At 38.5% G+C, this 13,084-nt stretch overlaps 1 protein-coding gene across 2 annotated transcripts in view; it reads left to right on the forward strand.

The window, feature by feature from the left end:
- The window catches only part of LOC128984358 (max dimerization protein 1-like), a 133,575-nt gene that overhangs the window by 60,581 nt on the left and 59,910 nt on the right, over window positions 1–13,084 (forward strand). For both annotated transcript variants that reach the window (XM_054403670.1, XM_054403676.1), the window contains one exon: window positions 6,394–6,508. In XM_054403670.1, the coding sequence (XP_054259645.1) occupies window positions 6,394–6,508 (115 nt within the window). The remainder of the gene's footprint in view (window positions 1–6,393; window positions 6,509–13,084) is intronic.

The following is a 13,084-nucleotide window of genomic DNA, read 5'->3' on the forward strand; positions in this document are numbered from 1 at the left end:
CTGTCCGGAGTGTGGGAACTGTTTATAACAATTAGAGTAAGGTATCTGCAATCCTAAAATGCCGTGGGAAGGGAGGAAGTGGTGAGGGAAGTAGTAAAGGCGAGCAGTCTGGAGTGTGCGAACTGTTTATGACGATTAGATTAAGGTATCTGCAATCCCAAAATTCTATGGGTAAGGAGGGAAACAGGTCCGCGACGTAGGAAGTGGTGAAGGATGTAGTAAAGGTGAGTTGTCTGGAGTGTGGGAACTGTATATGACGATTAGATTAAGGTACCTGCAATCTTAAAATGCAATGGGAAGGGAGGAAAACAGGTCCACGACGTCGGAAGTGGTGAAGGAAGTAGTAAAGAAGAGCTGTCCGGAGAGTGGGAACTGTTAATGAGGATAAGATTAAGGTATCTACAATCCTTAAATGCTATGGGAAGGGAGGGTAACAGTCCCGCGACTTAGGAAGTGTGGTGAAGGCAGTAGTCAAGGTGAGCTGGCCGGATTAAGGGAACTGTTAATGACAATTAGATTTAGGTATCCAAAATCCTAAAATGCTATAGGAAGGGAGGAAAAAAGGTCTACGATGTAGGAAGTGGTGAAGGAAGTAGTCAAGGTAAGCTGGCCGGAGTGTGGGAACTGTTAATGACGAATAAATTAAGGTATTCACAATCTTAAAATGTTATGGGAAGGGAGGGAAACAGGTCGGCGACGTAGGAAGTGGTAAAGGAAGTAGTAAAAGCGAGCAGTCTTGGGGTGTGCGAACTGTTTATGACGATTAGATTAAGGTATCTGCAGTCCTAAAATGCTACGGGAAAGGAGGGAAACAGGTCCGCGACGTAGGAAGTGGTGAAGGAAGTAGTAAAGGCGAGCAGTCCGGAGTGTGGGAACTGTTAATGACGATTAGATTAAGGTATCTGCAATCCTAAAATGCAGTGGGAAGGGAGGGAAACAGGTCCACGACGTAGGAAGTGGTAAAGGAAGTAGTAAAGGCGAGCTGTCCGGAGTGTGGGAACTGTTAATGAGGATTAGATTAAGGTATCTACAATCCTTAAATGCTATGGGAAGGGAGGGAAACAGTCCGGCGACGTAGGAAGTGGTGAAGGAAGTAGTCAAGGTGAGCTGGCCGGAGTGTGGGAACTGTTAATGACAATTAGATTAAGGTACCTATCTAAAATCCTAAAATGCTATGGGAAGGGAGGGAAACAGGTCTGCGACGTAATAAGTGGTGAAGGAAGTAGTAAAGGCGAGCAGTCTGCCATTTTCTTAACTGTAATAAAAAATGGGTTTCAGGCTATTTGAGTTACCAGATACCTTTACCCAATAAATGTTTACTGACCATAAAATTGCCTCTTCCTTGGCCTACTTTACATAAACTTTAAACACAACACTTTTACTAATAAACAGAAATTTTACTAGAAAATTTGTCTCCCCAGAAGGTTCCACAAAAAAAAATTTACCTAGCCTGACTGTTGATGTGAAAACAAAACTGGCTAAAGTGATCCGGTCTTAGGCCTAAGGCTGCTACCATATGTAGCGTTTCGGGCGAACTAACTGAGTGACGGTGGTGTAATATTAATGATGAACGTTATGGTACTATGAGACTAATTTAAGCGTGCTGATTCTGCTACCAAATTAATTACATGAAGGACGTGTTGGGGACCAGAGGATGGAGATCTTTTACCCAGACCGGAAGCTTGGATAGCCAGCTTTGATTTATGCTAATGAAATAATTTATTAAAACTATCCTTCAAAACTTGTGACCTAGGAAATGACTATGAATGAAATGATTGACTGGTGATTGAAATACTTAAATCAGAAATATCTATGAATTTATTGAAAAACTAAGGAAACTTCTGGGGAAAACGTGTTCCGCTAATCATGTTGAAAATGGTCCGAGGCTGATGGCCTCGAACCGTAATTGTTTAATTCCTACATTATTTCCGAAGTCGGACTCTCCTGTTTTCAATTTTTGTTGGATCACAGCTTGTGGGTTTCCTACCCTATCAGCTCGTGAGGTCCCACATATACTGGACAGTGTGACTCTTTTCCAGGTAGTTCTCCCTCAACTTGAGCACTACTTCATGTGTGTGGCCTTTGTTTTTGTCTTCAACAGTTCCTTTACCCTCGTAAATAATAATATTGACTTCGACCCTTGTAGGTCTCCCCCTTGGTTGCTAACTAGCCTGACATATTAATCTACTATCTATTATATATAATTAATCTAGGGACTTAGCCATTTAGGTAGGGTTTCTAGACGATCAGTTTTTCAGAGAGGTCTTCCTTGCAGGACCTGGGGCGAAGTGAGAAGAGAATTGGAAAAGGTAGGTGGGGGAAGCCGTTCGCTTGCTCGCGGTGGCCTGACACTATAACAAATATAGCGTGCCGCTATGCGTCACAATTGTTCTCGAGAAACATGCTTACTTTTTTCTCCTACAGCAGTTTTTATAACGATATTGTTTACAGGGAGTTCTTCAAATGGTTGTAGTTTTGTTCTGTTTTCATGAAACCATTATTCGGCTATACATGTATGTAACTGACAAACCTGAATCAATTAAGGCATTTGTGTTGATGTTATTTAATTTTATGTTAATTTCTGGGCAGTTAATTTGAATGTAATTTTTGTTTTATTGAGAAAGTTTTTATCACATAATATATTATTTGTCTGTATATGGTTTAATATATGATTCATAGATTGACCGAGGATTTTGTATTTTGGCGCTGTATTCAATGAAGAATCAGTTGACATAATTCTTTCTCGGCAGCAATCTACAGCGCCGAGTGGTTTTCCGACCTCTGTGGAGATCGTGGAATACGAGAACTTGAATGGTGGCTGTTTAGTTGTGGATCCATGGATGGAGTAATCGGGGTATTAGGCGAGTTTGAATTTGGTCTATATATCACGCATAGTTGATTTTGTTCCTTGGTAGGGTAATTCTGATTATATTTGTAGTTTTGGTCATATTTCCAGTCTGGGTAGTGGTCATGCTTGTTTTGTTGTCTCGATGTGTCCGTTGGTACTGTTGGAACTCATTACCATTGTTTCCGTTGTTTCGGTAATTTTGTTGATTCCTATGATGTTGGTTGTTCTGTGCATAGTTATCGCTGTATTTGTAGTTCTGGCGGTTCATCTTCTTAGGCATGTAAGCTTGTTGGTTAGTATATCAATCATTGTAATCGATCATGGTGCGGGTTCTGTATGTTAGGGCTAGACGGTCTGCTGTTCTGATGACTGTTGTTGTAGCTCTTGACTTTCACAGGTCCGTCTCGAATGTCTTCTTTCTATAGAAGTCGTTCCATGGCTCTTATTGTGGTGATATTTTGTACATTAACACTGTCCTGAAATTTGTATTCCTGTTGTTATCCAGTTATTTTTGTTACGTTTATTCTTTGGACGATCTACTGTTTTGGGGAATGCCTCATTGAATGAATTTAAAAAGTGTGTAAGAAATTTATTGTAATTTGTATCTACATTTAAGGTTTGAAAAGGGTTCCAATTAACATTGTGTAGTGTGTTTTCAAAGGTTTGAAAATTTGTTTCTGTAAACTTCCGAGTAAGTTTTTTACTCGTATTTACACCCTTAAGTCTTGGAGAGGACATTTTCTCTAAAGAATTTTTCTCATTCATGACATTTTCTCAAATGATCAATGTGATTTGCATTTTCTAAAAATATGCATAGTAGTATATTGGTAACTTTTTTGAAACGTCATACAAGCTTTGTGTCTTCAACAAATTAAATAATATGTCTATAATTCGAATAAATTAGATTGTTTCCTCAAAATTCAAAATAAGAGATTATGCTAATTAACAGAAACTCTAACCCATTGCAGTAACACTGTTACTTTAGCCCTCTATCTGGCGCTGGTCGATTTTCGACCACTAAAACGTGAGTTTTCAGTGGCGCTGGTCGATTATAGACCAAGATGACATGGGTCGGGGTTTTCTATTATTAAAATATGAAAACAGTTTTAAAACGCAATAAATCTTATACCATTAGAAAGATGAGATTCTGAGGATTCATTTTCATGCATAAAACATTATTGAGTGAGTATTATGTAGCGATAAACGGTAGTTTGAAAAACTAGAGAGTTCAAAATAGATTTTGGCGGTGGAAAGTTTTGGTCACCTGACTACAAAAACAGCTGTTTTTTGTGATTGTCAATTAAATTGTATACAATATTAGTACATATTCTGAAACTACAATAAATTCCCTACAATTCCCTGTGAATCTATGAGGTTGATTGTAAAAATTTTATTTGTTTTTAAAAAAAGTCATAAATATTATGTTTTTGTAAAAAAATCTTCAAAATTTTACATTCCGACGTAAATTTCTCGACATTTTAGAATTCAACTAAATAAAACTATATATTTTCAGAAAGATCTTTTTTATTACCTTGTAAAGAACAATTTCCAGTAATTGTAGGGCCGGCTCGTTTCTAAGCGCCTAGTGCAGCTTGAGTCGGCATTCCACTTGTTGTAGTTCTATGGTCTCATCCCGTAAATAATGTGAATCTAGAGCTCCGTACACATTCCGACACTTCAACTGATGAATTAAACGTCACAAATCCTCCAGTACAGACAACCTCAATTGATATGAACACGTTAGTTAACCTTATGACCAACTTGAGTAATAAGTTTGAACAAACCAGTGCTGAACTAAAGTCAGAATTAAATTATTTCCATAGTAACCCTATGAACCAAACAGTAAAGTCAATTAAACCTGATATAACACAATTTGAAATCGACAAACTGTTCAAACCGCCAAGACTACTAACATTCTCATTAGTGGAATACCCCTAAGATTTGACAAAGCTAGCATGAACATGAACAAAGAAATAAATTAAATGAATCACAGTCTATATATGGCCAGGGGGTATAAATCCAGAGGTAAAAATCCGGGGGCTAAAATTCCGGGTAAAAGTCCGGGGGCAAAATTCTGACCCGTACACTCTAGGTATTATAATTCGATATGTTTTGATTAAATTCAGAACCGTGAAAATATTTGTTTAATTCCACCTTTAATTTATTGAACTGATGTTGTGCAACTCAAAAGTTCGTGGCCGGAATTTTACCCCTGGTTTGTGACGTCAGTTTTGCTCAGGGGGTAAAATTCCAGGGGGATAAAATTCCGCTACCCCAAATAAACAGGCTTGCAGGTATTTATTTATTGCTGTTGATGCACTGCAGTGATACACATGTGACCCCCGCCGCAGCAAACCTGCAGACTAAGCGAATTTAAACTTGTCTGATTTAAAAATTCATTGTTGGTGATGTTGGTGAGTTAATGTTGTTCAAAGGTTACAAACTCAGCCTCATTTATCGTGATGGAAAATGTCCGCAATGAACCTTTGAACAACATTGTCTGATTACATTTTTACTAAAATATTTCCATAAATAAGACATATTTATTCCCAATTTAAATTACATTAGATATAACGAGTGCTTAGGTTTGCTGCTACGGGGAAGGTAAAACGTGTTTTTTGACCATAGGTATTGACCTATGGATGAAATAAATGAGTATAGGATGAAATAAATAAATTTGAAAAAATGTAACAACATATATCCATAAACAAATTTCATTTTCTCCATAAGAATAACATGGGAATTTGTAATTACACTTTTTTGAATTTTCTCTGTGACCGTTAGGGGTACAACAGTGCTTCAACATACTAAATTATTTCTTTTTTTAAGCTCTACAAAATGGTTTAGAAAGAAATTGCAAAATCTTTTGTTTTTACGATAAAAAATAGGAAAACTCCATTTTTACCCCATAAAACCCTCCTTAACCCCTGTTCCGATGGTCCCATTATGCTGGTTCGCAAACTCGTTCGAATTAACGTAGGTTTACACGTTTGTACCAAATTTCATCAAAATCAGATCATTTTTGCTTGAGTTATCGTGCTAACGGACACATATATATATATATATATAAATTTGAACGGATGGTGTTTTTGGCCTCTCAATTCACCTCAAAACGAAAAAGTAAATCGGTCCTGGGTCTAGGTCTTACCATGAGACCTACAGTAATAGCTTATTCCCTATATGGGGAATTCGCTAAAAGCACTTTGAAATAAATTTTAGCATTGAAAAAACTTAAAACCTTTAAAAACTTAGTTTATATACGGAGCTACTTAAAGTCACTCTATAAAATGTCTGCTGTCGCATGAATATATACTGCATATATACTGTTTAACATGCAAAACCACTCAATAATATAGCTTGTAAACATTAAAATAAGGGTTTACTTAGTCTGCAGGCTTGCTGGGTTATTTAGTATATTTTACCTAAATCCAGAATCTATGAATTGCTAGAAGTTCATTCTTTGGTTCATTCTTCTTCACGTGAAAACTCATATACATTTTAATTTTTATTTTGCTTAGATATAAAATATATATCTACTTTTTCAGACGTGCACATCTTCGAAACTGTTTGGAAAAGCTGAAAGAAATGGTTCCGCTTGGGCATGAAGCGTCAAGACACACAACATTAGGATTACTTACAAAGGCAAAAAGGTTTATAAAGGTAATCTCACATGATCTGTTGGCATAATTAGTGAAGGTAACAACAGATTTAATAAGTTTTCATTAAAAACTAACCTAGGCAAGAATCAAGAAGGTGGCTGGATGTCTAATTGGTTATAGTTGTAGTTGGTAATTGTACACTTTTATGAAACCACAAAGGCTACATAATGCCGCTATTACAACCTAATCTTACACCAGTGATAATTGTTTATTTCAAATTATATTGGGCCACTCCTTAAATTTTTTATCCTGCCAGCTTCCTTCTATTTGGTCTGTAACATAACTTTCTCATAAACATGTAAATACACCAGCTGACACTGGTTGATCTCGATAGTGTATTGTCAGTGCTTTTCTCCAGATGGTTATAGATCAAATATGTACAATCATGATGATGATATGGAGTTGTATTTTAACTGGTGTTGTAAATTTCTATACCTGTATAGCCTATTTGATCTGTTACATCCGTGAAGGATTTCTAAAACTTTTGTAACAGATTTGTATTTGTAGCCTGAAATGATGCAACATTTAAGTAGTGCAATGATATTGGTTTACTTGTTACCTTCATAATGTTCCCTATACCTGTCTCAAATCAGTCCTGTCTGCCCTTTAAAATTGGAATTACAGTTGTTGCAGTTATTATAACACACAAAATATGACTTACTTTAAAATACTACATTAAACATGTCTTTATTACATTATATTCAAAAAGAAAATACCCTGCTCCATCTTATATACTAAAAAACTTTTGCAAAACTTATGACAGCTAGCCTGACCATTCTACTGAACCGAATTACACACTGTTGGTACCAAATGAAAGATATTTACCTATTTTTGGTAGAGTTTTTGATCACGGGGCGACCTCTAGGAACCAATATAAAAAGAAAACGTTTATTATGGAGATTGTTTTAAGCTTACAACAGACACCCTGACCATACTACTGGACTGATTTACACACGGTTTGTACCAAATGAAAGGTTATTGTCTGTATATTTGCCCATTTTGCTTCGACTTCAGCTATTACTGGAGTAAATGTTATACAAACGGAAATTATAATATCTATTGACAATTAAAAATGGGTTACAATTTTTAGTCTATTAAGAGTAAGATCTGGAGTTATAATGGACCGATTTACATGCAGGTTGTGTTAAATGAAAGGTAATTCAATTTTTCCCCATGTGTCTGAAAAGTTTACTATTCCTTTATATAATCTTATATACTAAAAACTTTTGCAAAACTTATGACAGCTAGCCTGACCATACTACTGGACAAAATTACACCCTGTTGGTACCAAATGAAAGATGTTTTCCTGTAGATGTACAGAATCTCTTTATAAATTAAAATAGGCAAAAAAATAAGAAAAAAAATAATTTAAAATGTTAAAAAATAACATGGAACTTATGGGATGCTATGTTGGTGACGAAATAACAACAATTAATATAAACAGAAAATCAAAACAAATTAAAGAACTTCCAATCACATGTTTTATTTACAGTGTGGGGTGAAAGTAGAGAAGTTTGCACAATATATCCTTTTGGTCGAGTTTTCGACCACGGGCCGAGCTCTCGTATTAACAATTTTTATTCCTAAATTTATTGTTAATTTATGGAACTATTATCAGGGTTTCCAGCCAAACAGGAAAACCGCAATTGTGGAATGAATCACAGATGAATAACGGGACCTCTCTCTATCTCTGTGGAAGGGATAACAATAATAGACAATTGAAATAAAGCAGTGCTGAGTTGCCTGACAAATAATATTACATCGAATACTTAAACAAAATACTGAACATACCGGCCACCTTGAAGCTACTGGCTTCAACAAAGGAGAAAACACATATTAAATTATGAGAGAATAAAATAAAGCAAACACAATTTTTCCTAAAACTAAAATTTTCATGTAAAAATGAAGTTAGTAGTCCTATGGCATCACAGGCAGAGGGAACACCTTGAGAGCGGGCCGGGTGAAAGTCCCAGAAGCTGTCTTCACTGTGACGACTCGAACTGTTCCATCAGCGCCAGGGTGAGTGGAGACGATGCGTCCAAGAGGCCAGGTGAGTGGAGGTGAATTGGAGTGGATGAACACCAAGTCTCCAGTCTTCAAATTCTCATGAGGGGTGGTCCACTTGTATCGCTGCTGGAGGGAATGGATATACTCAAGCTGTCAAGCTGCCAACGCCTCCAGATGCGCTGGTGAAAAGCCTGGACAAGCTGCCACTGACGAAGACGATTGAACGGCACTTCAGATAGGTGAGGTTCCGGCAGGGCAACTAATGGAGCTCCAATGAGGAAATATCCAGGGGTCAGGACAGAAATTTCGGAAGGGTCCGAACTAAGAGCTGTAAGAGGGCGCGAGTTCAGCATTGCCTCTACTTGAATGGACAAAGTTTGAAATTGGGTCAATGTTCAAATGGTTTCGCCAATTACCCGTTTCAGATGGTATTTTACACTTTTAACGGCAATTTCCCATAAGCCACCTTGATGAGAGGTGCAGAGGGGGAGTTGAAATGGAAGTTAATTCCTTTGGGGGTCGAATCGGGTGTAAGGGTGGTTTCACGGATTACCTTGCGTAATTCCGAGTTTGCACCAACAAAGTTGGTTCCGCAGTCAGAATACAGATCGGAGCATAGTCCACTTCTGGACACGAAACGTGTTAGAGCGGCAATGAAGCCTGAGGTGGTAAGATCGGTGACTACCTCTATATGAATAGCTTTGGTAGCCATGCAGATAAAAATACACAAATAGACCTTGATCTGTCTAAGAGCTTTGAGACTGCAAACACGAACACTAAATGGTTCGGCGTAATCTACGCCTGTAGATGAGAATGGACGAGTAGGATTGACCCGATGAGTAGGCAAATCGCCCATTAGAGGAATTTTGTTTCTTGGTTTATTTTTAAAGCAAACAAGACACTTAAATATGCGCGAGCGGATAACACTCCTGGCCGATAGAATCCACACTTTTTGGGCGAGTAGTGATTGGGTTAGTTGCGGACCTGAGTGTAAGTGTACCTGGTGGTAAAAGTCTATAAGCAAAATCACTACAGTATGAGACTTGGGTAGAACAATAGGGTGACGTATGTCATGAGCAAGCGAACAATGTGACAATCGACCACCGACGCGTATGAGACCATAAGGGTCGAGAAAGGGGGTGAGTTTCTGTAATTGTACAGAACAGATTGAGCCTTTGTTCAATAATTTAATATCCGCACTGAAATGGAGTTTTTGCACTAGTTTAAAAATTGTCACTTCCGCTAGATTTAATTCACTGAGTTTTAAGGGTCCAGAGAGTTTGTTTTAAGACCTGGAAGAGTTTATGAATCGTAGCACATAAGCTAGCACACGGGTTAGTTTCAACCATAATGAATATTTAGACAATAAGTCCCATTCTGAAGGGGCGACTGTTGCACTAAGTACACTAAGAGAAGTTTCTTTAATTTTGTCCGTGGGAGTGAGTTCAGACGGCAAAAAACATGAGGGGGCCAGTTGGCCGCAGGGAGCTGTAACCACGGTGGGCCAGTCCACCCTAAGGGATGGTCAATGAGAGATGAGGCTAGGATTCCTCGTGATGCACAATCAGCGGGGTTTTCCGTCCCTTTTATGTGCCGCCACTGATAGCTGGGAATGATTTCTTGTACTTGGGCTACACGATTGGCCACAAAGGTCTTTAGTCTGTAGGGAGGGGTTTGTAGCCACGTAAGAACTACAGATGAGTCACTCCACAATACAGTGGTATTCATAGTAAGACAGTTAAATTGTTTTTCACAATAGTGCACTAGTTTTGATAATAGCTGAGCTGCACACAATTCCAAGCGGGGTAAAGTTACCTTTTTTAACGGGGCAACACGAGTCTTAGACAATATTTGTTTCACAATGACTGTTTTGTTACTAAATTCACACCGGAAATACACTACCGCGGCATAACCACATTCCGATGCATCACAGAAACCGTGAAGCTCGATATCAGAGGAGTGGGGATCTTAATTTGACCGAGGTGGTCTTTAGTGTTTCTAGTGAAGTTGAGCCTCTTGCAGGAAACTTGGAGTCTCTAGATGTTCCGAAGGAAATTTTTCTAGAAGAGCAGAAGAGTTGGAGGCCCACTTGCGAAGTCCAAAGCCACCATGATGTAGAAGTTGGATGAGTTGATCCTGTAGTTCAAGAGCAGCCTAAACGGAGTCAGCACCCGTGATAATGTCGTCCACGTAGGTGTGATGACGTAGAGAGTGAGAAGCTTGAGGGAAGGCATCACCTTCGTCTTCTGCTAACTGCATTAAAGTTTTGATAGCAAGGTAGGGGGAGCTGTTCATGCCATAGGTGACGGTAGTAAGTTGAAACGTGGAGATTTCCTTTAAAGGGTCGTCGCGCCATAGAATCAGTTGAAACTGTTGATCGTCAGGGTGCACTTGTATTTGGTGGTACATTTGCCGAATGTCACATGAAAACACAATTTTATGAGAGCGTAAGTTCAAAATTACGTCACAAATGTCAGTTTGTAATTTACGTCCTGTCAAAAAAATATCGTTTAAGGAGTGACCGGAACTGATTTTGCTACTGGCGTCAAACACTGTCCTTAAATTGGTCGTGCTAGAGTCCTTCAGTACCCCATGATGAGGTAGAAAGTAGTGTGGGTGTATGTCTTTAACAAAGTCTAGTTTTGTCATATGGCCGAGAGTTTGATATTCAGACATGAACGTTTTGTACAAGTAAGAAAAATGGGGTTGAGCTTTAAATTTCTGCTCAAGAGAAAACAAGCGCTTTTCAGCAATGGGCCTAGATTGGCCTAGGATGGAGGGGTCCGTCTTGAACGGAAGTCGCACAACATAACAACCTGATTGATCACGAGAGTGTGATTTTTTGTAGTATTCATCACAAAGAAGCTCTTCCTGTGACTTAACCTGAAAGTGAGGGGTTCCTCCTGTTGCCAGAAACGTTGCAGGGAAGCGTGTAGTGAATTATCACTAACAGAGAGAAGAGAGATCGCAAAACCTGACACGGGTTCAGAGTTAGTTGCACAGGGAGCTTTACCCATCAAAATAAAGCCAAGATGAGTACCTATCACATGAGGCATGTGCGTGCCGAGGGAGTAACTTTCATGAGTCCAGAGGAGGGGTAGCAGATAACCAATGAGAACGTCAATGCCACCAGGCAAATGAAAACTAGGATCAGCTAGACAGGGTAAATAGGGCTTGATTTTTGTTAACACTTCCGGTGATATAGGAGTGTGAGGTAAGTCGACGGAAATCTTATCAAGAATATGGAATTGGTGATTATTGGCTATTACTTGGCCTGAGAGAGTTTCAAGATTCAAGTAAGTTGACCCTTTAGTACAGGAAGCCATTTGAGAAAGACCAGATATTTTAAGTTGAGAAGACTGGCAATTTATATTCAAGAGATTGGCAGCGCGCTCTGAGAGCAGATCACACATACTGCCAGTATCTAGTAGAGCACGAAACACATGAGAGATACCCTGAGGGGAAGTCAACTTGACCAAGGCGGTGCCGAGTAATACAGTGTAATTACCCAAAGTCGTACATAAGTTATTTTGGGCAGAATAATTGCTTACATCCGCGACAGTAGCGGAGATAGAGTGTTGTGAATTAACATCACCGGTATGAGTGTGAGATGGACCTGAAGTGGTCGGGGAGGTGCTTTGACCTTGAGATCGAAAAGACATCTGAGAGGTTTGATTATTATCACCAAGGTGTAAGAGAGAGTGGTGTTGCTGTTTACATGTGCGACAAGTGAACTGAGAGCGGCATTCTTTGGAGCTATGTTCACCCAAGCAGGAAAAACAACGATTTTGTTTTTTAACAATGACGTGTTGGTCTCGAGATTTATTTTTGAATACGTCACAAGTGTAAATTTTGTGATCATTTTTGTTACAAACAAAACATTTGTTATAGGTAGGACTATTTTTAGTCTGAGAGCTATAAGAGGGAAGAGCATTAGATCTCGAAGTAGCTAACATGGCTAGGCCTACATCAGACCGGAAATGCACCTTTTTTGGTATGGTTTTGTGAGGTGAAAGTGATTGAACGCTTCTGTGGGCCGATGACATGTTATGTATGTTAGCATCTTCTGTCTGCAAACATTCTTGGTTAAGAAATTTTATTATTTCACCAATTTCTGGTAATGAATGACTAACTGGATCTTCGGTTTGATTGGAGCGGAACGATTCAAGTTTTTTTCGTAGTTCCTGGTCCATTTTACGCAAAAGGAGCAAGGATAATAGGGGGTTATTGTCACTAACGTCACAAAATAACTCATCGTATCTCATTTGCTAAGACAGCAAGTGCTCCAATTTTCCGGAAATATTTTAAAATTTAATTAATTTTTTATACAGTCCACTCACAAATTTCGAAGTGTTTTAAAATACCATTTTACCACAAAACATTTTGGTCCGCCTAGCCGGATTTAAATTGAAATAGTCCTAGGGAAAGAATTATTCGTAATTTTGGTGTCCGTGTAAGAGTTTCTAGGCATTATTTATTATCTAATTTTGTGATTCTTAATGTATCTAAGTGATTCTTAATAATGAACATTTCATGATTCACCATATTGGTTGCCGGTTCGTTGACGTCA

Source organism: Macrosteles quadrilineatus, unplaced genomic scaffold (assembly GCF_028750875.1).
Source record: "Macrosteles quadrilineatus isolate MER2022 unplaced genomic scaffold, UCM_ALF_1.0 Scaffold_1__1_contigs__length_201487025, whole genome shotgun sequence".
Lineage (NCBI taxonomy): Eukaryota > Metazoa > Arthropoda > Insecta > Hemiptera > Cicadellidae > Macrosteles > Macrosteles quadrilineatus.